Source organism: Vipera berus, assembly GCF_964194415.1.
Source record: "Vipera berus genome assembly, chromosome: 2".
NCBI classification, from domain to species: Eukaryota; Metazoa; Chordata; class Lepidosauria; order Squamata; family Viperidae; genus Vipera; species Vipera berus.
The window spans coordinates 121,708,358-121,736,072 of record NC_138203.1 but is presented as its reverse complement, the minus strand read 5'-3'; the positions used below and the strand labels follow the sequence as shown (position 1 = coordinate 121,736,072).

The following is a 27,715-nucleotide window of genomic DNA, read 5'->3' as shown; positions in this document are numbered from 1 at the left end:
CAAACATCCAAGTCTTGTTTCAAAAAAAAAAGTCTTTAATTGTTCAAAATAGCACAAAAACGACAGATACGCAGCACTAAGGGGAGTGGGGGGGGGGTCAGGGTGGATAGCCAGGGTAAACTCCTATGAGGGCTGTTCCTGTCTCCATGGAAAATAAATCAGGCCAAATATAGGAAGGACAGAAGGAATCTTAGGGACTGAACAGGAAAGTGGGACACAGCGAAATATACTATAATACAAAAGACCAGGGCACAGAGCAAGGGAGGGAGAGGCTTGCTCGTGGGGCTATTTTCTGAGGGCTAGTTTGTCTACCAATCTCAACACAGCAAACAGTGCGCGTGGGGGGGAGGAAAGCATTTCATTCGTGTTCCATAGAGCTCTCCCAACTCTACAAAGCCCTGTTGCTTTCCCCCACCTCCCCTATGTGGAATGTCCCAAGACAACCAATAGGGGAAAAAGGGGGGGCATATATATTTCTCTATAGAGAGAAACCTAAACTCCTACCCCGTACAGTGGAGAGTTGTATGTCAACCATCAAGAATATTGCCCTCCAGCCTTGCTCTGACCCAAAAGCCTGGTGGATCAGCTACATTCTCCCTCCCAAATCATTTTATCCTAAAAAAAGTTTTGTACAAAACAATGGAGAGGAATGGCAAGACATCTGCCTAGAGCATGCCACCTTGTGGCCTGGAGGCAGGAAGAGCAAAGGGAGAAAACAAAGTCAGCTTGCGCTGCTAAGGAGGGGCTGTTCCATGTACAGGGGGGGGGGGAAGCCAAACATCCTGCACTGAGCATTAGAACAGCTGCTGTAGCATGAGCCCCCCTCCCTCCGACGTTCAAAGTAGCTGCATCTGTGGCCAACCATCTGGCATCTTCCCAATCCCCACTAGCAAGGACTTCTCTCCATTTACCAAACGCAGACACTAAAAACTAAACTTGAGGAAGAGGGTCTGTACAGAGGCAAGAACTGGAGGCAGGGAGATCAAGTCTCCTACCCCCAACACACAGGATTTCAGGGGAATACAAAAGAACTTCATTCCTGTAACTGCAACTTGTAAAAAAACCCAACAGCCCCCCTCCCCCCCCCCAATAACAAGTTTTCCCTCAAGCCCACCCCAAACATCAATGTCCATGTCATTGGGTCAGTAAGCAGAGGGCGAGGGAGGAATCCCATTCCTTCTTCCCCCTTCCTAGGCTGGGGTATGGCACAGTGATGGCCCTGCTTGGGGGTCCCCTCACGTGAGCCTCAGCGTCTCTTCTCCCCCCCACCCCCCCCACCCCAACAGTTCATCCCAAGGTGTACGAAATGTGCTTTCGGCAGTTCCATCTTCGTCATACACGGGGTGACTGACTGGCTGGGGGAGTTCAGGCAGAGTCTGTGGAGCAGGCAGGAAGAGGGGACGGCTGGTGACTCCCTTCACTGCCCATCTGCTTTGGGCTTCTTTGGAGCACTTTTCCTGGAAGATGAAAAAGAACAGTTAAGGTCCAACTTCCTGCTTGGCCATGAATGCGATGCTCTTCTTGCCCGGAATAATGACAGAATTCACATTTTCATTCCCTGGAATTGTCCACTCCCATCAGTACTAGCAAGCAACCAACTTTTTAATCCTCATCCCACCTTTTTTATATACAACTCAAAAGTGGTGAATATATCTAATGCTCCTTCCTCCTCCTATTTTACCCATAATAACCACCTTGTGAGATGGATAGTGACTAGCCCAAAGTCATCCAGCCAGCTTTCATGCATAAAGGTGGCCTAGAATTCAGTCTTCTGGTTTCTAGGCTAGTACCTTAAATACTACATCAAACTGCCTCTTGGCTTCACACAGCTGAGCTCCACAGCTGTAACTTTAGCAAATATTTCTGTAGAGAATTTGCAGCAGCATCCTTGATTTGCTAGGCTGCTTATAGGAGAAATTCTATTCTGGCTGGAGGTCCCTCTTCCACTTTGCGTAGACAACTAAGTAACTTAACCCCTTTATTCAATCTAGGGCTGACCCAAGATGTTCTGATGAACACAAAGAAAAATTCATGAGGTATTTTTTTCTCCCAAAATGACTGGGGATATACATAGATTTCCTTCCATAACCCTCCACAAAGGAAACATGAAGGCTGAAATAACTGCTTGCTCCACCGATCAATACTCACAAATCAGAAGATGAAAGCGGCCGCTTGTTAGTTGGTTTTGTCATAGATCCATCTTTACTGGATTCTGTAAAGACAAAAAAGGGAAAGATAAAACATTGCCTGAATCAAGTTGAATCATTATAGGAATGTGAGCTATTCCTTTATCAACCATGATAACCAATAGGGATAAAATGAGAAATAAAATACAATCAAATGCTGATATGAAAAAAAATGGGTAATTTTATTCTGACATTTAGTCCTTTAGTGATATTATTACAATTTGGCTTGCTGAGCTTGTCTCTACAATTAAACTCAATAATCCTATCCCAAGCCATTTATACTGCAGCTGGGGCTGAAAAAAAGCATTTTTACTCTAGAAGATGAGATTCACATATTAGAAAATCCAGACATACATTCCTGACTAGGAACTTGATAGAAATATCTGCCAAATCCATCAAGGCTATTGCTAAGCACATTGGTTTGTGCTTAAAATTGTAAGCCGCCCTGAGTCTTCGGAGAAGGGCGGGATATAAATGGGATTAAAAAAAAATTCTTATTGGCTAAATTCAACAGAATCATCATCCAGAACTCTGAATGAGACCTTCCTATTTACTTATATCCCCCTCCTACTAACAGAAATATCAACACAAATATCCGACCTGGATCTGAGAGGCAGCATGGCAGATTTTCTTCAGTTGCAAACCAAGGCTTAAGATGGGAAAGTGAATGGTGTGCAGCTATTTATAAGAGTCAAGAGACCCGGTAGCAATTCCTCATCTTGTTGAAGGTTTAATTTAAAGAACGTCTTCCCACTCATATATGTGGCCTGAAGCTACATTCCTACCTCCAATGTCTCATCACAGCCGCCACTCACCTTGAAGCCACCGAACTTGTGTGGCAGGACCATAGCCCTTCTCGTTGCGGGCAGCAATGCGGAAAATAATGGCAGGCTTTGTGGTGTAGTCTATATGGGCATTGGAGAGACTAGCAGACTGGACCAGGCACGAAGGACTGGGTCCACAGTAAACCCGCATGAAGGCCAGCTGGGCAGGTGCTGCGGTCTTAGGTTCACCCGCCTGGGGACTCTGGATGGCTAGGTACACCGAGTATTCTGTGATTTTTCCAGAGGTGACTGAAGGTGGTTCCCAAGTCAGGTGGGCCCCGTCTGGACTCTGTATTAGAAACACGCAAGAAGAGCTTGAAAACCAGGACAGCCAAAAGGTATTGCAGCAAGAACGGGAGATGACAAATGCAACAAACATTATTCAATTACCCCAACTCAAAAAGGGAGATGAATTAACAGGATTCTAAAACAGAAAAAGCTCTCACTTTACTGATTTTAATGGCACAAGGTGCTCCAGGAAAACCAGGCAAACAGGTCTTGAATGCTGAGATTTCACTGAAAGGGCCTCGTCCGCAGGCATTAATTCCTGCTACTCGGAACTTATAAGCAGTACCAGGCTGCAGCTCCTGCTTCTTGAATTGAGAATAATCAGGAGTGGTTCCTGAATCATCCTGCAGAGGACAGAAGAGAGTGGAAATAAGACATCACAATTATATTGATATTATGGGAATGGATAAGATGATACATGGCAGCAAAAAATTTGGATCTTTAATGTGAAATTAAGGTGATTATATTTTTCCACTGACATCTGTAGCAGGTGCATCATCAGGCGGCAGGAAGTAGTGTGTCACCACCATGTTGGTTGCCTTGACAATACCCACATCAAACCATTGATTTTCCTTCTTCACAATCACTTTTGGAGGCTGTGTGGGAGGCTCCGGTTTCTAGCAAAGAATGGATAATTCAAGATAAACTTTGGAAAACTTGTAAACTCATTCCATAAATTCCTACCAATATTTTTTTTTCTTACCACTGGAGCTGGTTCAATCCCATTAGCAACTTCTGTCAGGGCAGCTGCTGCCTGCAATTTTGCTGGGCTGGCTACCACCACAGGCTGTGGGGCCACAAATGTATTTGAAGGAGCAAGACCTGGATGAGGGAAATAATTTCAATAACTTTCATTAGATCCCTGATCCCCAAAGATACTGGACCATGTCCAAAACCGGAAAAGGAAATACAGGCAACAGACCCCAAGTCCTGATTTAACTAAAAGGCCCACCTTAGATAGATTTCCCAAGGGTAATAATAGGTGCCTTGACAGGACTGGAACATGAAATTATCTCACGATCGAACAGTTGCGCTTATCCACTAGGGAGACCCCAAAGAGTTTTGCTCAGACACTCGCCTCTAACAAGGGAGCAGGGGACCCTCCCTTTCACTCTTGGCTGAAAAAGCACCATTGTAAGCAACCTTCTTACCACTGAGCTGTGCCACCTCTCCTTACAAGTGGAAACAAGCTTTTAAAAGCCACTGCCAATGTAATGGCAGTTATCTTTGCCTCACTTACTCTCTGTGGGAGTGGGAGGTAACAGCCCAACCGTGCTGGTCACTGCACTAGCCAACTCATTCAGACCATTGCTCTCACTGGCAGGATCATTGAGGCTATCAGCAGGAGCTAGGGCTTCCGTAGGCAAGTGGGCAGGCAGTGCATGTTGAGGAGGCTGCTGCTGCTGTTGCTGAACTGCAGCTGCTGCTGCTGCCGCCGCTGCTGCCTGAGCCTCCTGAAGCTGCTGTTGTTGCTGCTGCACCAGGGCTGCCAAGTCTTGCTGAGTAAGCACAATGGGGATTGCGGTGGCCTGTCCTTCAGGGCCCTCTGAACTCAGGTGACCTAGTTCAGCCTGTGTTGCTGCCGCTTCTGAGGTATCCATAGCTTCTCCAGGACCTGTTCAAAAAAGAAAAGGGCTAATTCAGGCATGTCCAACAAACAGCTTGTATGCGGCCCTACAATATATATGTTGTAGGTCCGCATTATTAGATGTCCAAGGCCACATACAGGCTGTGGGTTACATATAAAATACAATAAAATAAAGTTGATTGTGTGTGTTTGTGTGTGTGTGTGTGTAATCTATAGTGGCGTGTTTCCCCGAAAATAAGACCTGGTCTTATTTTTTTTTTCCTCCAAGAGGCACTAGGTCTTATTTTGGGGGGAATGTCTTACTCACTTACCCTCAGGACTGCCACAGCCAAGACTCCCATGCTCTGACACCTGTTGTACCACTGCCTGACTTCTGCGGCTGCTCACAACTGCTCGGACGCCACACGGCATTGCCCAACTTCTTCTGCAGCCACTCACAGCTGCTCATGGCAGAACACCATGTGGTGCTGCCCAACTTCTGCGGCTGCTCACAGCAGGACGCCAGCAACCGGAAGTGAGCCAGTGGCCATGCAGCTTCCTGCTGGATGGAGCTGCTGGTGTCGCCGCCGTGAGGCGAGGCAGGTGTTGGGGCATGAAAAGCCTGGCTGCGGAGTCCCTGAGGTAGGCAGGTGCAGGGTGTGTGGGGCACCTCTATCCCCCCTCACCCCAGCTTGATTTTTACGTGTGCACCCTGCCCCACCTCTTACAATGACAGTTGGATGGAGTGGGCTGGGTCTTAACTAAGGTTTATTTTGGGGTAGGGCTTATATTAGGCGCACATGTAAAAATCAAGCTAGGGCTTATTTTCAGGATAGTTTTTATTTTAGGGAAAACACAGTATAATTTGATATGCAGCCCAGGATAATTTCTCCTCACTCAATGCGGCCCAGGCAAGCCAAAAGGTCAGACTCTTATGGGCTAAATGTTTACCTCAGATCCAAGAAAATTAGCAAGATCTCTCACTAAGGACAGACCTGGCTGGCTCATGTAGTGTGAATAGAGAAGATTCCAGAGAGGAAAATGGAGGGTTACAAGTACTCACCCATTACAGCCTGCTGGGCTGCTTGCAAGACCGCCTGGATGGCCAGCGCTTGTGCCTCTTCAGTGGCAGCAGCTTGAGCAGCAGCCTCTGCAGCAGCTGTTACGGCTAGTTCCTCAGGAGTCAATCCAGTCACCATCAGAGTGGTGGTGCCTGCCTGGCTCTCTGCCATTAGTTCCTGAGGCAATGCTAACTGCTCCACCTCTGAGGGTGGTGGAGCTGCAGGAGTGACCTGGGGCAGCACCACCATAGCCACAGGGTCTTGGGTGGGGGCTGCTGGTGTGGGTGGTGTCTCTTCAGTAGGAGGGACAAGTTCTGGATGGGGAGCAGTTTCACCCAGAGGACCTTCAGTTGGCAGAGTGCCAGTTGAGGCAACCTGTGCTTGCCCCTGAGGCTCAGGGGTTGCAACTGCTGTCTGCATCTCTATGGAGGGCTGCAGTGGCTCAGAGGGTGCCGGAAGAGAATCTGTGCTGGTGGTATCAGGAGCCTCAGCAGGTGGAACTGCCTCGTCTGCAGGGACATCAGCGAGCGTGGAGATGTTCTGCAACAGGAAAGATGGATAGAAAGATAGTGTGTGTGTGTGAATGCTGGACCAGGCAGCACTGAGTCCACCTTGAACACTTTGTATACAAACACAAGGACCTAGGAGCACCTCCATTAGATCAGATTAAAGGCCCAGTTAAACCAGCGCTCTCCAACGAGAAGCCACCAAGTATTACTCCTCCTTAAATCATTTCACTGTTAATATCTCTTTTACCTCATTCTGCTCTTTTTCTTTGCCATTATCCTTTTCCCCCAAGGAATGCTATTTCTTCTTTGAAGATTCTTCAGAGATATTTTGGGAAGAGATATTACAGTAAGCCAAGTTAAACTGAATTTGGGGGATGGATATATGCACACACATTTGTGGAAATGTCTATGGAGATTCTCAGTCATCCAGGTCATAATTGTCCCAAAGATGCTTTTTCACAAAGCAACGAGGCAACTGGGCTTTCTTGTTTTTCCTTTGAAGACATTTCGCTTCTCATACAAGAAGCTTCTTCAGCTCTGACTGGATAATGGAGAATGGAAGGATTTATACTCCTTGCAGACAGCTGGTCATTTGCATTCTTTTGGAGAGTGGTTGAGGCCACCTGGAGGTTTATCAGTGTCATCAGGGTCAACTGAGTCTGCAAGCAATATAAATCCTTCCATTCCCCACCATCCAGTCAGAGCTGAAGAAAAAGGTTCTTGGATGAAAAGTGAAATGTCTTCAAAGAAAAACAAGAAAGCCTCGTGAAAAAGCAGCTTTGGGCGATATTTGTGGTAACAGCAATATTTATATCCAGTGATGTACCTACAAATTTGGATTAAAATGAGCCAAAAATTAGGAACTAGAAGACCTAAAACACTGCTGATCAAGCATGTAGACAAACCCAAGATTAGAAAAATGGATTGGGTGGCAAAGGACAAATGACATTTGAAGCAGAAATCTTTCTTTGTGTTCTGAAATATGAAGTGACTAGTATAAGCAACGGAAAGAAAGCAGCAATTGCCAGGGATAACTCCATCCCCTCTAAGCCAGCTATAGAATCATCTAGAGAATCTCAGTTCTTGTCTGGAATAACCAAAGGAAACAGGAGACAACATCCAGTTTCTCCTCTGATTCTCACCGGCACAGAAGGCCCTGGCACTGGCGTGGACTGGGTGACAGTAGTTACAGCTCTGATTTGAGTGGAGGAAACTGTGGTTACCACAGCAGCACTGGGGCTGCTGACAGCTGGACTTTCTGTCATGGGTATCTCAGGTTCCCCTTGTTGTCCGTTGGTAGGTGGCTGATCTGCAGGGAAAAAAACAGGTTACACAGTGAAGACAAGGATGCAAGAAAAGAGGTCTTTGGTTGTGAGAATCTAATGAATTTTCAGGATTTGGAACAGTTGTTTCAAAAGTTCAAAACCTAAAAAAAAATGGTCCATATTTGGGAATCCATCCCCAACTTTCCTGCTTCATTCCAGGAATGCTTCACTATATACAAAAAGAGACGTGAAACTCAATTTCCTCATTTTTCATCCTAGTTACAAAATAGTGTGTGGTAGATTAATCTGAGAATTATCTACCACCTGACTCAGGATAATTTGACCAAGTGAATATCTAAAAAAAAAACCAACTTAGTTCTTCAGCAAACTTAAAAAATGTTAGGCTGTTTTTGAAACCTGTCTGCACAATGTTTAAACCAACATCCCAAGTCAGACTGTTTTGTTTTAAGCTTAAAATAAAACATTCTTTGTTTTGTGAAGAATTTTGTGGCAAATTCTTACTGTTTGGTCATCTTATTCTTGTAGCAAGTTGTTTATCAGAGGACAGAATCCTGTCTCACACACTTCTTAAAATTGAAAAAAAAATGCCTTGTACCAACTTTTAACTGAGGACCATATGTGCTACAGAAGATTCTGGGCTATAGCTTGAAGTAGGTTAAGTTCTTTACTCAAGGTACTGAGAGAAGTAAAGAATGTTATCTAGATAAACCCATTTTTCAGCAATTGTACTTTGTATGGGATGATTGAAGGCAGTGAAGACAATATTTTCCAGATACTGGATTTAGTTTTATCTAGCCCCACCCCCAAGAATTACAATTTCAAAACAGCTATTATAGAGCTACAAAACCTCTGAATATATGCAGCGCTCAATTAGTGATTCTAAAACAAGGATAAATAAAAATTCTATCGATGAAGAAAAATTAACCCTAATGCAACTTAGTAAAGCTTATATATTTTGGTGATACAATAAGATGCTATTATGAATTTCCACTTTCGACTGCAGAAAGATGAGGTTTTGATGACCACTTGCTTGCTAAGGAACCACAGTGTGTCCGAGACAAACCAAGGTACACTGCCAACAATTCTGTAAAATTCTCCAATCTACGCAATGCCCATGAAAGGCACTGATCACAAATCAGGCCTCACAAACATTTCTTTTGTGAACCGTGTATCCAAAATTATTCAGTTCATTTCCAACTGCACACTATAAGGAACAGGGTAACTCAAACAATATTGTCCTGCACTATTAAGAGTACTGAGGAGTCCCTGAGGTTACCCAGGGAAGTCTGAAAATCAGAGATGTTTCTAATACCCTTCCTTTGTATTCTTTTACCTTGGTTGGCACCCATAGAAGAAGTTACTGTGGTGGCAGTATGAGTGGTTCCTGTTTCATGGGTCTCACAAGGAGGGTTTGAGCATATTCTGGGTGTTGAGCTCTGAGGCAAAGACCCAGCAGTCCCTGGCGATTCTCTCTCGGGGTTTTTTCTCAGTTCTGAGTTACCACATTGTGCTGATGCTGAGCTGGAAGACTGAGCGCCATCACCTCCTATGCTGGGTGTCATTACGGTGCTGGTGGAGTTGGTTTGCTGTGTCTCACAGGGTGGAGTAACAGGGGGGTGCTGGTGCTGGGCAGTTTCATTTTGTCCAGCTCCCAGGTTTGATGTGGTGGTGGTGGCTGTGTTCGTAGTACCGGTCTCATGAGTTTCACATGGTGGATTGGAGCACATCTGCTGTCCCGTGGCTATGTTGGAAGTTGCTGTGGTAGCTGTGTTGGTGGTGCCCGTTTCATGAGTCTCACAAGGTGGATTGGAGCACACCCGCTGGGTAGCACCCAGGTTTGATGTAGTTACGGTAGCTGTATTTGTGGTACCTGTTTCATGAATTTCACAATGTGGGTTAGAGCACGCTTGAAGATTTCTATCTTTGTTATCCGTATTATGGGTCTTGCAAGGCGTGCTTGACTGAACTGGCACATCAACTTTGACAGACATGGTGGTGCTGGTAGAGTTGGTTTGCTGTGTTTGGCACGGAGGGTTGGCAGATCCCACCCATTCACCATCTGGCTGCCCTTGGCCCATGAGGGACCGAGCTGTAGTGGCAGTATTGGTGGTATGGGTATGATGGGATTCACACTGGACTTTTTTCAGGGCTTGTAGTCTTTCACCGCTTTGCACTGTGGTAGTGCCAGAAGCAACACTAGGCAAGCCAGCAGCTGGCGTGAAGCTTACAATTTGAACTGCACGTGGATGCTCTGTGGGAATATCTGTTTTTGTTGTCATGGTAGTGCTGGTGCTACCTGTCTGCTTTGTTTGGCAGGAAGTGTTAGTCAGTTCCTTTTGTCCGTCATCAGGTTGCTCTTGGCCCATGTTTGAGGTGGTGGTGGTGGCAGTATTTGTAGTGCCAGTCTCATGGGTTTCATGGGGAGGATTGGAGCACACTAGCTGACCTGTACCTACAATGGGCTTTACAGTCATAGTGGTGCCAGTGGCATTTGTCTGGAAAGTTTGGCATGGTGGCTCTGCGGGTGCTTTCTCTGTTTTAGAGATGGTGGCTGTGTTGGTGGTGCCAGTCTCGTGAGTTTCACAAGGTGGATTGGAACAAATCTTCTGCCCAGCACTCAGAACGGTGGTTGCTGTGTTGGTGGTACCAGTCTCATGCATCTCACAAGGCGGATTGGAGCATACCCGCACCACTCGACCGTTGGCCTGGAGGCCTCCACCCTCCTGCCCATCACACACAAACTGTAACTGAGCTGGCCCGCCCAAAGTGCCCACAACTGTGGTTGTAGCTGTGTTGGTTGTGCCAGTATCATGTGTTTCACAGGGTGGATTGGAGCACACCAGTGTAACAGTGCCTGGCTGTGAATCTCCTTGCCCCGACTCAGCAATGGCGACTGTGGCTGTGGGCTGCTCTGTGGTGGGAGAGGCCAAGATAGAAACAGGCAAATCATGCACTGGCTGGGCCTCTACTCCGCTGGGGGTTGTAATCAGGGTGACTTGAGTAGGCTGAGAAACAGGCTAGGGGGAGTGAAACAAATACACATAGGTTAGCAGAGAGTTCTCCAGTCAGAGACATATCTAAATCACATACAAGATTTACCACCACTGTTATGCAGAACAGTATGGCTAACTATTTCAGGCTGCAGGCATTACAAAATATTTTTTATGTGAAGAAAATAGTCCTTGCACTTATAAAAGCTACAGCTATATCATGGAGAAATATGATTTGATAACCCTCTGCAAAATATTCATGAAATGCATTTATACATGCTAGAAATATATTCTGGGGAGTATTTAAAAATATATCTCCCAATTACTTTCATTCTGATGCACTCTAGTGCAGAATTCTGCGATCTCATTTTTAAAAATCTCCTATTTTTAATTCCTTCCCCCATCACTTTTCATTCTTTTTCTGCATTATGTACAATATTGCTTAACCTGAAAGGGACTACAGTGTGATGTATATGCACATGCATTTATGGAGAACAGTTCTAAGTAGGGCAAAAAAAAAGTGGGCATGAGGAATATGACAGAACTGATTAGGTAGCAAAGGATGTGACTAGATCATAGAAACAAACTTAAGTTGTACTGTAGAGAACTGCAAAGCTTCACATCTGCTTTGAGAGGCAGTATTTCATATGCTAGGATTGTAAAAGTCTGCAACAAGATTAAAGATGCAGATTAAAATCATACTTTGATACAAAGAAATTTTAGACACAGATCTTGATGTGATTTTGTAGATGATACAAGATCTTGTAGACTATGACTCACGTTAGATAAAAAAGTGGGCACAGCAAGTTGTCTGATCCCAGAACAAAAGCTCTCACCTGCTTCAAATGCTATGTTTACCTAATACAGAGAGCTGCTCATGACACGAATCCTCCGCTTCAAATCAATACATGCTGATACCTAAGTAACTACTACGGTTCTCCCCCAACTACAGTTCTCATGACATCTATGAATTGCAATAGAAGTGCTACCTTGTACTGTTTAAAAAAAAAGGGGGGGGGGAGAGACAAACAGCCAGGCTCTCTAGATCAGGGGTAGTCAACCTTGGCTCTTTTATGACTCGTGGACTCCCAGAATTCTGGGAGTTGAAGTCCACGAGTCATAAAAGAACCAAGGTTGCCTATCCCTGCTCTAGATAGTTTGGACTGCAATTCCATGGTCATTGGCCAAGTTTGCTAGAATGATGGGATTTGAAGTCCAAGGCATCTGAAGGGTGCTAGCTGCCTATCCTTTCTTAACAGCCCACAGAATTATCAGGCACATCAAGTCCTGGATAACAGTTCAGTGGATCACGTTTTGTCAGAACTCTCTGCTATGACCTTTCCGTCTTGGGTGGCCCTGCACGGCATAGCTCATAGCTTCATTGAATTACGCAAGCCCCTTCGCCACGACAAGGCAGTAATCCATGAAGGGGCTTCCCACCGTAGTGGTCCCTATTTTTCTACTTGCATTTTTACGTGCTTTCGAACTGCTAGGTTGGCAGAAGCTGGGATGAGTAACAGGCGCTCACTCTTACGCGGCCCTCGGGATTCGACCCGCCAAACTGCTGACCTTCTGATCGACAAGCTCAGTGTCCTAACCCACTGAGCCTCCACTGGAGAAGGAAATGGCAAACCACTCCAGTATCTTTGCCATGAAAACCCTATGGACAGTACCAAAACGCAAAACGATATGACGCTGAAAGATGAGCCCCTCAGGTCGGAAGGCGTCCAATATGCTACTGGGGAAGAGCAGAGGGCTAGTACTAGTAGCGCCAGAAAGAATGAAGCGACTGGGCCAAAGCCAAAAGGACGCTCAGCTGTGGATATGTCTGGTGGTGAAAGGAAAGTCCGATGCTGTAAAGATTTTTTCTCCATAGGAACCTGGAATGTAAGATCCATGAATCAAGGAAAGATGGACGTGGTCAAACAAGAGATGACAAGACTAAACATCGACATCTTAGGTATCAGCGAACTAAAATGGACAGGAATGGGTGAATTTAATTCAGATGACCATCAGGTATACTACTGCGGACAAGAATCCCTCAGAAGAAATGAAGTAGCCTTCATAGTCAATAAAAAAGTAGGAAAAGCAATACTGGGATACAATCCTCAAAATGACAGAATGATCTCAGTTCGAATCCAAGGCAAACCATTCAATATCACAGTAGTCCAAGTCTATGCCCCAACCACCGGTGCTGAAGAGGATGAAATTGACCGGTTCTATGAAGCCCTACAGCACCTTATAGAACTAACACCCAAAAATGATGTCCTTAACGTCATGGGGGATTGGAATGCTAAAGTAGGAAGCCAAAAGATAACTGGAATAACAGGCAAGTTTGGCCTTGGAGTACAAAATGAAGCAGGGCACAGGCTGATAGAATTTTGTCAAGAGAATACGATGGTCATAGCAAACACTCTTTTCCAACAACCCAAGAGACGGCTTTACACATGGACATCACCAGACGGACAACACAGAAATCAGATTGACTATATGCTCTGCAGCCAAAGATGGAGAAGCTCTATACAGTCAGTAAAAACAAGACCAGGAGCTGACTGTGGCTCAGACCATGAGCTTCTTGTCGCAAAGTTTAGGCTTAAATTAAAGAAAGTAGGGAAAAGCGCTAGGCCAGTCAGGTATGAATTAAATCATATCCCTGCTCAATATACAGTAGAGGTGACAAATAGATTTAAGGAATTAGATCTGATAGACAGAGTGCCTGAAGAACTATGGACAGAGGTTCGCAACATTGTACAACAGGTAGCAACCAAAACCATCCCAAAGAAAAAGAAATGCAAGAAAGCAAAATGGCTGTCTGAGGAAGCTTTGCAAATAGCTGAGGAAAGGAGGGAAGCGAAAGGCAAGGGAGAAAAAGAAAGATATGCCCAATTAAATGCAGAATTCCAAAGAATAGCTAGAAGAGATAAGAATGCCTTCTTAAATGAACAGTGCAAAGAAATAGAAGAAAACAATAGAATAGGGAGGACCAGAGATCTTTTCAAGAAAATTGGAGAGATGAAAGGAACGTTTCATGCAAAAATGGGCATGATAAAGGACCAAAATGGCAGGGACCTAACAGAGGCAGAAGAGATTAAGAAGAGATGGCAAAATTACACAGAAGAACTATACAAGAATGAGCTTAACGTCCCTGACAATCGCAATGAGGTGGTCACTGACCTCGAGCCAGACATCCTAGAATGTGAAGTGAAGTGGGCCTTAGAAAAGCTGAGCAACAACAAAGCTAGTGGAGGTGACAGTATTCCAGCTGAGCTATTCAAAATCTTAAAAGACGATGCAGTAAAAGTGCTACACTCAATTTGCCAGCAAATTTGGAAAACTCAACAGTGGCCACAGGATTGGAAAAGATCAGTTTACATTCCAATTCCAAAGAAAGGCAGTGCCAAAGAATGTTCAAACTATCGCACCATAGCACTCATTTCACATGCTAGTAAAGTTATGCTTAAAATTCTACAAGCTAGACTCCAGCAGTATGTGGATCGAGAACTACCAGAAGTACAGGCAGGATTTCGAAGAGGCAGAGGAACTAGAGATCAAATTGCTAACATACGCTGGATCATGGAGAAAGCTAGAGAGTTCCAGAAAAACATCTACTTCTGCTTCATTGACTATGCTAAAGCCTTTGATTGTGTGGATCATAACAAACTGTGGCAAGTTCTTAAAGAGATGGGCATACCAGACCATCTTATTTGTCTTTTGAGAAACCTATATGCGGGCCAAGAAGCAACAGTGAGAACTGGACACGGAACCACTGATTGGTTCAAAATTGGGAAAGGAGTCCGGCAAGGCTGTATACTGTCGCCTTGCCTATTTAACTTATATGCAGAGCACATCATGAGAAAGGCAGGGCTAGATGAATCAAAAGTTGGAATTAAGATTGCCGGAAGAAACATCAACAACCTAAGATATGCAGATGATACCACTCTAATGGCAGAAAGTGAAGAGGAACTAAAGAGCCTCTTGTTGCGAGTGAAGAAGGAGATTGCAAAACTTGGGTTGAAACTAAACATTAAGAAAACCAAGATCATGGCATCTGGCCCTCTCAATTCCTGGCAAATAGATGGGGAAGAAATGGAGGTAGTGACAGATTTTATTTTCCTGGGCTCCAAGATCACTGCAGATTGGGACTGTAGCCAAGAAATTAAAAGACGCTTGCTCCTTGGGAGGAAAGCCATGGCAAATCTAGACAGCACACTAAAAAGCAGAGACATCACCCTGTCAACAAAAGTGCGTATAGTCAAGGCTATGGTCTTCCCAGTTGCAATGTATGGCAGTGAAAGCTGGACCATAAGAAAGGCTGAGCGCCAAAGAATTGAAGCCTTTGAACTCTGGTGCTGGAGAAGACTCCTGCGAGTCCCTTGGACTGCAAGGCGATCAAACCGGTCAGTCCTAGAGGAGATCAACCCTAACTGCTCTTTAGAAGGCCAGATCCTGAAGCTAAAACTCAAATACTTTGGCCACCTAATGAGAAGGAAGGACTCACTGGAGAAGAGCCTAATGCTGGGAAAGATTGAGGGCAATAGAAGAAGGGGACGACAGAGAATGAGGTGGCTGGATGGAGTCACTGAAGCAGTAGGCGTGAGCTTAAATGGACTCCAGAAGATGGTAGAGGACAGGAAGGCCTGGAGGAACGTTGTCCATAGGGTCGCGATGGGTCGGACACGACTTCGCAACTAACAACAACAACGGTGGGAAGGTAACAGCGTTCCGGGCGCCTTTGGCACCTAGTCATGCTAGCCGCATGACCACGGAGACGTCCTCGGACAAGCGCTGGCTCTTCGGCTTTGAAACGGAGATGAGCACCGGCCCCTAGAGTCGGAAACGACTAGCACGCATGTGCGGGGGAACCTTTACCTTTTTAAGAATCTAGTGTTCACGTTTTGTTTCTAATAGCTAGCAGTTCTCTCCCTCTAGGAACCCTCTAAGTACATCATCCTTTTCTCTAAATTTTAGACACACTCCTACCACATGAAAAGCCACAGCTAATAACCAGTAAGACATCAGTTTTTGTAAAACAGAAACATCATTCTTTGAAGCCACCTATGTGAACAACTATCACATTTCAGGCTGCAGGCTTCTCATGGGCAATGCAGAGCACCACTCTATCTTGACTGTAACGTGCATCATTCTACTGGGAAACGTTGCTTGCGATCTTTGACCACACCAAAACCATACCTGCATAGTGATGGTGGGAGTGGTGAGGCCACCTGCTGCTGTCAGGGTTGTCTGTGCTGCTGAGACTGTGATGGCAGCTGGGTTGATAACCTGGCTGGAAAGTGTGGCAATGGTCCCCAAGGTGGTAATAGGTGTAGCCAAGGAAGCATTAGTATTGTGTGCCCCAGTTCCAGCTAGGCTTGTTGACATGGTGCCTGTTACAGTGCCTAAGGTTGTAACCCCTAAAAGGATACAAAGGAAAAAAAACCACAGATGGAGAAAACTCTGCAAAAGGTGTCCATGTTAATTTCAGTAACCTACGTAGTACATAGAAACATGGGCTTTGAGTTCCTGGTCATGTTTCTAGGTCATATAGCTATAGTGCACAGTTAGCAGGTCAGTTTTGCAGCACGCAGGGGATCCTGTGAGGTGTGAAGATGTCCATAGGTCCAAAAACCTATCCAACAGCCAATTCACCCTCTATCCGCTGATGCACTATGGAAAGCAAATGCACTTGCATAAACACTAAATCCAATAATTCTGCCTCCAGCTTAATGCCTTTACCTGTTGTTCCTTTCACTACCAAAGTGGTAACAGTAGGCTTGACTGCAGACACAGTGACAGGGGTAACAAGTCGCACTCCACCCATAGGGACAGTTCGCAAGATTGTGCCAGGTTGTCCTGGTGCCCCCTTAAGCACTACCTATGGAAACACAGATTTTTCATATTAACCTGCTGAAGTCAGAACAGGGCTTCTAGCATCTCCCAACCTGTCATCTAGCTCACCTGTGTTACGCTTTGCTGTCCATGACCTGTGGCTAGTTTGGGTAATGATGCTGTAATGATCTTGGCAGGGGTACCAGTGCCAGAGGTCATCACTTTTGTGGTGATAATGGCAATGGGAGACTTAATCCCAGGACTACTAGTTACACCTGAAAATAAAAAGCAGAGTACGAATACACACACACACATTCTTCACCCACCCCCAACAACCATGCTGTGATCTCACTGGTTGCTGTACAACCCAATGGTCCATAGACTGAAACAGGATGACAATTGCTACAGTAAATCAATTTCCATTTCTTACCTGTGGCACCTGATTGCGTAATAATAGCTGACATGGGGATGGTCTTGATAATAGTGGTGGTACCAGGCTTTGTTGTGTTGGGCGACACACTGCTGATGCCCAGGATGGTAGGCTTAGTACCTGTGCCACCTGCCTGTGAGGTGGTGATGATTGTGGTGGGCTTGCCGTCTGCTGAAGTCACTAGTTTCAGAATAGTGCCAGCAGGCAGAGGCCCTTTGGTCTTAAGGGGAATAAAAAGAGAATACCAAGAATCAGCATAACGCAGGAAGTCTCCATATTCTTTCTTGCATTCCACAAGCAGAAAATATATACTAGAGGGGAAAAAAAAGGCAGGCAAAGAAGAGGAGGCATGCAGGCAGTTGGGATGAGAATGGCATACACTCTGGAAAGTACCCTAGGACTGGGGTTGCATCTGGCATTGCTCCTCCGTTGTATGTTCTTACCTGGATTATCTGAGTCATAGGACCGGTTGATGCTTGGCCTGTTACAGCTGATGTCTGGACTGGTTTGGTCTGCACAACAGACATCACTTTTCCCAAATTGGAAATCTGCTCCCACAGAGAGAGAGAGTAAGTCTGCTTTAGGATTCTTTACATCTTCTAATATAAAGGGACACGGTCCCCTTCCTCTAATTCATTCAGAAGTTAGCTGACCAGAAAAAATACCCAGCAATCTTTTATGAGAAGCCTGTTAAATGAGAGCATCTGCTCACTATTACATAAAAAACTGCTGCAAGCCGAGGGCTCACTGAAAACACGAAAATGCTGGCTTATGTGAAGAGCAAGTTGACAGGAATAAACCTTCCATTTCCAGCATCCTCTCTTAAACCCCTATTCAAAAGAGTTATGCTTACCAATGCACTGCCTCCAGGCACGGAGATAGGGCTTTTCACCAATGTGATGGTCTTCGTTACCCCACCCACTACAGTCGTCATCACCTGGGCCTGCTGTGCTACAGTGACAGTGCCTGATTTGTGCACGGTGATGATGGGCCGGGTAGGTGTATTAGTGGTGGATGAAGAGACTGAGGTGCCCACCTGGGCAGCAGCTGTCTTCAGCATGCGGGTGGCTGGGTTGCTCACCTGCTTGTCAAACAAGATCAATATTTTAAAAAGAGCATCTTAAGAGTCCTTTGTGGAGGCAATATGAATTTTCACACTGTTGGATGATTACAGATAGAACATGGTCTAACAAATTTAAATCTTGGATGCAAAGTGTTTGCCCTATCCTTTTTGCCATATACTAATTCCAACAAAACTGGCGAACCATTCATTCTATGGGAATATTACTTCGGAGTCCAATTCAAGGTGTTGGTTATCACTTTAAAATGGTAGAGGTCAGGTTAACTGAGAAACTGACTTGCCTCAATGGGATCAGCCCATCCCATTTGATCAGGTAGAAGGAGAATTGTGCAATCTCTATTGGTCAGAGTTTCAGCTCCAATGCGTGGATGAAGAGCCTTTTCCGCTGTGGTGGCCCCCGTTCTTGGAAATATCTCCCTATCTAAGGTGAGGCATGACCCCACTGTTGGTGTCCTAGGTGGTTTTGAAAGCTGGCTCTGCCAATTAGTCTGAGGTCTTGATGGGGATGCTCATCACTGGAGGCGGTTGATGGGGAAGACACTGCCACCATACTGATTTTGCTTTTCTGCCTCTTGCCTTTGTATTTAATATCTTTAAGATTAATAATATTTTTTATATTTGATTATTCTGTCGCTTTTCAGAGTGAGATGGGAAGCATATAAATTTAATAAAGAAACAAATATGCCACGGATACTCACCATGACTGGAGAAGCTACTTTAACTGTGGTGGGTAATGTGGTGGTGCCTGGGGACACTGCGACAGTCTTAACTATGGTAGTACCAGCAGGCATGCTTAACATAGTGGGGGCTGAGGACGGTGGAATTTTCTGAGTGGCTGCAGCAGCAGCTGCCAGAGCTGCCATGCCACTCATCTGGGAGCTGCTACCAATCACCTAAGCGTAAGAAAAGAAGTCAGTGAGTTAACCCCACCAGGATTCCATGCAAATAACTATGGCAATGTATTAATGACACACAGACAGACACGATGAGATGTGAATTCCTTTCTCCAGCACAGGTCCCCATCATTCCTGCCTTCACTTACCGTCCCTTGAGTGCTCTGTGTGGGTACCACCATGCGTACCCCAGCTGGCAAAGAAGTCACTGTCACTGGGCCTTTCCCAGCTTGTCCTGCTGACCGTACTGTTACCAGTGGTGCTCCTGTGGTAGCTTGTGGGCCAGTGACCTTCAGCACAGCTGGAACAGCTGCAGAAAGAAAATAAGCACAGCTTAAGATGAAACTTTAGACTACATACAAATAAGGATTGTCTGTACCAAAATGTTTCAGAAGTACTGCGGGCTTCATATAAACAGAGCATTTATTTATGATTCAAGTAGTCTGTCTTTTTTCCAGCCTTCCAGAATCACATTATGACTTGACAGAGAAGCCTCAAAATGGCAAATGATGTCTAAAGCAATACTTCTAAGTTAATTTTGATGCATGTGTACCCAAATATAGATTTCTGCCTATTCCAATTATGGCGTTCCAAAAATGCTATCCTAGCAAAATGCAGTTTGGAAACTACATTTTTTATTGACCCACACCCTTGGCAGGACAGAACATCAGAGGTAAGCAAAGTGTTCCAAATTCTAAACAGTTACTCAAATAGTAGTACCTCTACAAGCATGAACACTTCCGGAATTGCTCAAACATCCCATTTTAAGTTTAAAATCTTTCCCCTTTGAAACAATTTGCACATTACACAATGCATCACAAGGATAGCTCATCTCTTTCCTCTTAGGGAAAAATGTGAAAAGCACTCAGCTGTGTGGCTTTGAATTTTTGGAACACGTAAGTAGAAAAATGAAGGATTATGAGAGTATCTGTTAAAATATGAACCTGAACGTACACTGCGTTCAGTGGAGTTCAACTCCATTCTATTTACTTTGTTCCCTACTAAAAGGAAATCAATTCTTTTCAGATAATTCTTAAGAAAAAAAAAATCCAGTAGATTCGCATTATGGGAAAGACGCTTCCTCCCCTTTTGGAGAACTGAAGGTGAAGGTGCTCTTATTAAGCAGGGCTCCTGCAAAGAAGGAAACTCAGGCTTCAAGGGCTGTTACCGGCTTTTGAAAGTTAGCCGGCTTTTGAAAGGAGAAAATTTTGACTGGAAAATTAAAAAAACAAACAAACAAACAAACAAAAAACCTTCTTCCTTACTTTGTGGACGAGGAGTAGCAGCAGCAGCAGCAGCTGCTACAGGAGGCCCTGGCATTGGGCTGGTAGGCACAGTAGGAAGCACCTGGATGGTTGTTGTGGTTGGTGGGGCAGGAGCAGAAGCGGCAGCGGCAGTGGCAGCAGTGGCTGCAGCGACAGCTGTGGTCTGCGGCAGCAAGGTGATGCCCATTTGTGCCAGAGGCTGCACAGCAGGGACAGGTGCAGCAGCAGCAGGAGCAGGGCTCTTGGGGGGATTGACAGGCACCGAGGGCACAGGATTAGCAGCTGGAGAGGAGGCAGCTGGGATGTCGTATTTCTGCAGCTGGAGTAAGTAAGTATCTGCAGTTGGGACAGAACCCCAGCTCACTTCCAAGGAGTTGGTGTTGGCACGAACCAGCTGAACCCGTGAAGGGGGTGGAGGTTTCTCTGTGGACAAGAGAGAACAAGAAGGGAAATGGTATTAAGAAGTTTGCCCCACTGTTACCTGTCGCAAGAGCACAAACTCAGACGTTCCCAAGAAAATAGGTTTTCCATACCATTTTAAACACACACTTGAAGGGACAGCAATTATATGAGGTTAATGTCACACAATACAGCACCAAAACATTGCTGTTTCCTCCCCATTGTTCTTTAAACTTCTTTTCATAGGGGGATAAAGTAACATTTGAGGTGCTCACCACCTTATTTTTTACAAAATGCCTTTGGCAAAACATTTTTTTAAAACTAGGGGGAAAAAACTTTTCCTTCTGCTTTCTAAGATGTTTGAGACAGAGAAGTCTGCTGTTATAGTTTCATAGACAAAATCACAACATCAAGAAAGGGATACTTATGGAATCTTCTACAACATTATCAAAATATTTAATTTAAAAGTTACTTATGGAAAACATGATATAAAACTCATACACTCTAAATAAACTAGGGTCTACTTTAGTTCTAATGTTGGATCCTGTTTTAATTTAGACCCCGTGCTTATGCTTTGTGGGATGAGAACAATCAACGTGACAGTGGTATTATCCATAGTGCACTTAATCCAGGGGTGTCAAACTGCAGGCCCACAGGCCACACGCGTCATCTGGAAGCCGCGTCCACCCCATTGCCGGCAATAGCAAAACTGTCCCGATACATTGCGTGACGTCACGTGACATCGCGAGTTTGACATGTTTGACTTAATCAGTGAGAGGCTATAGATGCAAACATTTTGGAGACTTGACTTATACCAACACAATTTTCTTTAAAATATAGCAGAAAATCCATCTAGAGCAATGCACTATACTCAGTTCTCATCAGAAATTCCAATATGACAGGAACATCCATAAGTTAAAAAAAAATCACAAATACAGGCCTTCCTGAAATGTGTACTTCAGGAAGTAATTGGAGAAGCAAAATGTTTCACTGTTCTATCATATTTAAAACCTTCCCTATATAGAGAACCAGTTTGTTCAAATATTGGCACTGTTCATGTTCCTATGGCAGATAACGACTCTCAATAGTTTAAATAATTTCTAATTAAGAAATTAGCCCATTTGTGTAGTAATTAAGGTGCTGGGCTAGAAACCAGGAGACTGTGAATTCTAATTTCACTTTAGGCATGAAAGCTGGCTGGGTGACTGTGAGGCAGTTACTCTATCTTAGCCCAACGTACCTCAAAGGGTTGTTGTTGTTGTGGGGAAAATAGGAGGAAGGAGTATTAGGTATGTTCAGTGCCTTGAGTTACCATAAAGTAATAAAGGCAGGATAAAAAAACTAATAAATAAAATTAGGAGAATCCAAATAGCATGAGCCTATCATGAGACTTAATAGATTACAACAGCATAGAAGCCTGAGTAATATATAAATAAGTAGATAGCATCCCCACTGCAGTACTTCTACCTATTCTTCTTACCAGTCTCAAGATACCAGAGATCCTTGCAGCAAACCTGGTTGTTCCAGGCTTTACGGTAGCCATCACGACCACTCCAAATGTACAAGCGGGTATTAATGGCCACAGCACAATGTCCTGCCCGTGCCCGTGGAGTATTCTCTTCCAGTGTGTCCATCAGAATGGGCTCCCAAGCCATGGAGTCTGCATTAATAGATATATGCACAAAAGGTCAGGCTTGTTAATGGAATACCAAGCAAGTAAGGTTAAAAGAGGCACTTCTTCCTTTATAGCCTCACCTACCTAGGTTGAGGCAGGCCAGAGTATTTGTGCATTTCCATTCCTTTTCATGCGTAGCCACTTTGACATCATCCATAACAAGGGGCACCCAGCCACCAAATACATACATTCTGCCAAAGAAAGAAAGAAAGAACAAAAATTTAAAAATTGGGTTAAAAATCAATCTGAAAAATGTCAGGAATGGAACTTACTTGTTCCCAATGGTTGTGGCTGAATGCAGACTACGAGGGAGTGGTGCAACCCCTCTCAGGTTGGGCTTGTTCCACGTCAGAGAATCTAGAGGAAGAAAACAGACCAGAGGTCGTTGTTTCCAAAAGGTCTTGCCTCTCAACTCTACCAAGACACAGTACACACACATACTGACTAGTGCTGGAACAGAACCAAAATGGTTGTGTCTTAGGACCTGCTCTAAAAGCCTGTTTAAAATCTCTCCCCACTGAATTTAGTTCTTTTTACCGATATCAAGTGTCCAGAGATCACCAAGACGACAACCACTCATGCCTCCGTATATGACCAGTTTGGATTTTTTGTTGTCTTTTTCTGTGTAGACAACAGCAGTATGGGATTCTCGTGGTGGAGGTAATACACCATAGGTGATGGGAATGTCCCAGGACCCCACCCCAGATCCTGGCCGCAGCTCCAAGATATAGAGGTCATTTAGGTACCTGTAAACAAGAAAAAAGAGAGAACATGTGAAAGCCACGTGAGAAATTGTAGCTCTCTTGTTTTTTGCTGTTTGTTTTTGATAGCATTTGAGATAATTTTCTTAAAAACTGGAGAAAAAGTAAAACAAAAGGGAACATGGTTCATTACAACATTACACAAAGCCAGTTTCTTCTGATCTAAACTGGCAAAAAGTGATTGTACTTGGACTGCAGAAGTACATAATAGCAATGTACCTGGGAATGTTATTCTTAGGGTCTTCACTGTCATTGGCCAGTCCCCCAAAAAGGTAACATTTGTTGCCCACCAACGAGAAGCTATGGCCAAGGCGTGGACAAGGTGTGGACCCATTCTTGGGCATCTTGGCCTTGAGTCTCTTCCATTCCCAACGGCTGGCCTAGAATAATAAAGGATCAAATTATTATTAATCTAAGCAAACAATGCAAATTAAAGGAAAGAACTAAGTTTGCAAGCACTCACCTGCAGTTCATACAGATCATTGCTGTACTTGCCATATTCAACCATTCCACCAAATACCAGGAGACGAGTCCCATCACAAACAAAACCATATGCAGCACAACCTGGTGGAATGTCTCCACGCACAGCTGGGATAAACCACTGGTTTGTAGCTGGAAAAAAAAGAAATATGAAGAAAGGATAAATACAATAGAGCTTCATATGACGTTCTTGAAGCAACTCAGGACTGGACAGTTAGGATTTGACTCTTTCTTAACTGATACTTTATCAAATAAAGAAGCTCTATAACAATTGGAACTACACACTCACTTCAGAAGTTAATTTTTGTGGTGAAAATGAGATTGCCATCATTGCAATAATATTCTTATTTGGTCTCTCAACTAACAATTCCGCTTTACGCTGGATGCTTCAAAAAAAGGCAGTCTTTCAGGAGTTATAATCAGTGCTTTTTTGTAAAAAAAAAGTGCCAGAACTCACACACATCATACAAGCCGCCTTGCCTACCCTACAAGCTTCCATCCAAAAAAGGTGCCGGAACTCCGTTCTGGGTGTTATATGACAAAAAAAGCCTTGGTTATAATCTAAACTGAGGGAGTATAAAATAAAGGAAGCAGCCTGCTCTAGGATGTTCTGGATGAATGCAGCAGATAGCAGTAAGAGGCACTCACTGAACTGTTTACAATGAATAGGCAAGAGGAAGCAACCTATCAGGATGGTGAGAGATGAGGCAGCTGCCAATCAGGAAGCTGAGATCCACCCACTTCTGTCCAGCTCTAGTTTCATAGTAAGAGGACTCCCAACCACAGGATATCTAGATGCTGTGGCTGACACTAAAAGTGGGGGAGGGAGGCATACTCCCTTCTGCATGTACTTGCCAGCCAACATACTGCTTCATTCAACATATTTATTAGCATTACACTGGCATTTACTGAGATTTTGACAGGCCTCCCAATCTAGCATTTCTATCTCAAACTTCTTTTTTTTGGCAAGTACTTGGTTTGTTAGTTACCTAAAATATACTTTTTATATTATTTGACTCAAGGCAGCATTTGCAGTAAAATAGCATTGGAATGAAAACACTAAAGATGCAAAAAGCAGAAAGCAAAAAAAAATCTACTGTGTACTGAATTCAAGAATGCAGCTTCTAAGAGGGAAACTGATTCATGCAAGAAAAGGAAATGCTAATTTCAAACAAAAATTAAAAATTATCTGAATACTTTTGCTAGATTTTTCTTCTTTGACTTTCCTAAACTTTTGTTTGAATATTTTTCAGAATATACAATGTGCCTGAATTTTTATTATGCCTTTGCTCACTTATGTCTATTTTAAAAATTCCATACTTTTAAAATCAGATTAAATCTCAATGTCATACAAGGGTTAATGTGATCATTAACAATGTGAAAACCCGAATTCTTCCAAAGCTAGTATCTTCATTTGTAGTTATCCTCTGTAATCTCACACTGGCAAGGCTACATTTACCATTTCCGCTACTGGCAGGGTATATGTCTTAACCTTACTGTGGCATGTTAGAGACTGTATGAGATTAATAAACCATGTCCTGCCTTTACCAACCAACCCTTTCTCTAGAAAAACTGTGCTACCTCTACTGTTGACCTGTTGTCTCCTGGAATGTATCCAAAACAGTCTAGATAAGCAGCATCAATCTTGAGACCATCTATCTAGACTTCCCCTCCTCAATTTGTAAAGCCTCAATTTTACAAGCCTTTGATTAAACATTAGATAAAGGCTAGGGGTGGCATATATCTGTAAGGGTAGAACATATTTTTTCCAATTGGCATTAGAAACAATTAAAAACAGGATGCTGAACTATTTTAGGCAATTTCAAACCAGAATTGAGACTACAGGTGAATAGACTGGTACTTGAGAGAAGGTACTCAGGATAAATTGACCCCTCTCAATTACCTACAAGATGAAATGTTGCAGCATTTGCTTCCTACCACTATTGTCAGCCCAGTTCGATTGTATTCTTATGCATCCAAGCCAAGGGGGAAAAACAGGCAACAGAGGGTTAAAAGCTGTAGCATTCGAAAGTTAAATTTTAGGCGCCAAGTCTTTGGGGAAGAACAGCTCCTTAGAGTACTGCCCCGCCATCTCATCACATGAGTGCATTTGAGTCCATGAGGGAAAATAGCGTATTAATACTAGAAGAGATAAAATTACAATGCCAAGCAAAGTTACATGGCTACTCACAAAGCACCAGGCTAATACGAAAGTGCAAGAATTTTGTGTCCTTAAAGCACCCTGTGCTATGTTCAAAACTGGGCTTCATGATGGATAGTTGTCTAGATTTTTTTTTGCTTTCAATCAAGTTGGCAGAGATCTTTCTCCTTTTGCCAACTATTCATTCCTCTACCTCCCACACTGTTGTGGGACTGATGATTTGAACTATGGTTTTGTCAAAATAATCCTGAGGTACACTACTGCTAGACTGATGGACATTCCACACAAAAAAAACATCGCCTTTGTGTCCCTTTTGCAAAAATAAATTCCTACACAAGCATGTAAATTGGAAAAAGTCTCCAATGTGAAGGTGCTATAATTCCATCTAATGGAAGCCGTTCCAAGGCACATGCCAGTTATCTCATTGAAAAGGCTGAAGAAAATTCAAGATAAATAAGACTTAACCATTGTTTCATCTTTACAGTTCTCTCTTATCACTTATGTTTCCATATACCAATCACTTGGATAAAATGAAAGCAGTTAAACAGATGTAATGGGTCTTATAGAAACTTGCTAATATACAACTGTAGTTGCAGATCCTTTTTTTCTACACAAGAGATATTGGAGAACTAAATCACCAATTATAGACAATCTTTTGCCCAATGGACACAAATGGGGTAATGCCCTAGTCCTACGAATACCCTAAATACTGTTGCCCATTCAGCCCCCCCCTTACCTGTATTATAGACATGCAACTCATCCACGATGCCCTCATTGCCCCCTCCGAAGACCACAATCAGCTCTTTGATTGCCACAGCTCTGTGTCCATGTCGGGGCCGAGGCACAGGGCCTGACCACCCAATCACACGCTTCCAGCGGGGCTGCAGCAGCCCTGCAGTGGCCCCACCACCTGTTGGGGAGCCCCCACTAGGGACAACAGGAGAGGCCATAGAAAGCACCTCCTAACTCTCAATAAGTATCCTTTCTAGCAACCAGTCCTCTAACACAGCAGAGTGTAAGGGCTTCCTTATCAGTTCTGCTTTCCCAAAGGTGGCTCAAAAAAAAAGATCCCCCTAAGCCACATGCACTCTACCTCTTTCGAGGTAAGACTGTTCGTGGAAGCAACAACACCAGCTCTACTTTTTTCAGAGGACAGAGCCAAGCGGTCCTCCCCAGTGAGGCAAGACGCCCACAATTATTCTAACTACTAAGACACCCGCTCACCGCGGGCACCGGGTCAGTCACCTCCTTTACTGCAAACAAACTAATTCGGAGTAGTTGTGAAAAAGAAAAGTAAAAGAAAAAAATTAAAATCCTACCCACCCACCCCCAGAACAACTCTTGGCGGGACAAGTAGCTGCCCTTTTTATTTCGTGAGGCAGTCACAGCTTAAGAGGCATACCCCGTTGCTGAAAAACTCCCAAGGCTCCCTTTCCGACAATGAGTTTCGATGACCGTATTTCTCCCCCCCCTCCACGAACCGGAATACATAAATCTCTATGGAGCAGACACCCTCCCTTGCAATAAGAGGGGGGGGGGCTGATACAAAATTACCCCAATTGCCTCCTGCCTTTTCAAAACCAACACCAATTCCCCCTGCGAGGGAACTACCCCGCGTGGGGCAGTTACTCCTCCCCCCTCGTAACAGGGCCCCTCTGCCGCCCCCCTCCGGCCCCCGCTCAGAGCCCGGCCCTGGGAGCCGCCATCTTGTGTTGCCCGGACGGAAAATGGCGGCCTCAGAGAGGGAGAAGCCGCCTCCCCCTCGTCCCCCCACCCGGCGCGTCTTCCCCGCTGGTTCTGCCTACTCCCCAGCCCGGAGTTCTAAGCCAGGGCGCTCTCCCTCCGGCTTCCAAGCGCAACGGGCAGCTCGATCCAGCCCCGCTGTACGGCACCGATGGGCAAGCTGCGGGCTCTAGGCGCCTTCACGCCGCCCTGGGAGCCGCCATCTTGCGCCTGTGAGGAGTCTCTCTTCCTCGGCAGCGCCTGAAGGCGGAGCCAAAACGAGGCCTCTGTACGGAACCCCTCCCACTAGG

At 44.5% G+C, this 27,715-nt stretch overlaps 1 protein-coding gene across 1 annotated transcript; it reads right to left on the bottom strand.

The window, feature by feature from the left end:
* Nucleotides 1-12: 12 nt before the first annotated feature.
* Nucleotides 13-27,634, bottom strand: HCFC1 (host cell factor C1). Its single transcript, XM_081317613.1, has 26 exons — nt 26,419-27,634; nt 23,505-23,653; nt 23,261-23,421; nt 22,818-23,026; nt 22,553-22,637; nt 22,365-22,471; nt 22,086-22,265; nt 20,207-20,629; nt 19,091-19,251; nt 18,747-18,941; nt 17,821-18,048; nt 17,411-17,515; nt 16,968-17,187; nt 16,667-16,812; nt 16,445-16,583; nt 15,902-16,122; nt 9,055-10,738; nt 7,578-7,744; nt 5,929-6,466; nt 4,539-4,913; nt 4,002-4,120; nt 3,778-3,915; nt 3,457-3,642; nt 3,002-3,299; nt 2,149-2,212; nt 13-1,457 (listed from the first exon to the last, which is right to left on the bottom strand). The coding sequence occupies exons 1-26, from the start codon at nt 26,630-26,632 to the stop codon at nt 1,418-1,420; spliced, it is 6,552 nt and encodes a 2,183-aa protein (XP_081173739.1). The 5' UTR covers nt 26,633-27,634; the 3' UTR covers nt 13-1,417.
* Between the last annotated feature and the right edge of the window lie 81 nt (nt 27,635-27,715).

Bases quoted from the DNA above. Each gene is read 5' to 3' on its own strand.
- HCFC1 (XM_081317613.1), bottom strand. From the start codon at position 26,632: ATGGCCTCTCCTGTTGTCCCTAGTGGGGGCTCCCCAACAGGTGGTGGG. The intron at 16,813-16,967 runs GTAAGAAATGGA...TTTTATTTTCAG, and splicing joins TACGCAATCAGGTGCCACAG to GTGTAACTAGTAGTCCTGGG. The intron at 1,458-2,148 runs GTGAGTATTGAT...TTCATCTTCCAG, and splicing joins CCGCTTTCATCTTCTGATTT to GAAAAGTGCTCCAAAGAAGC.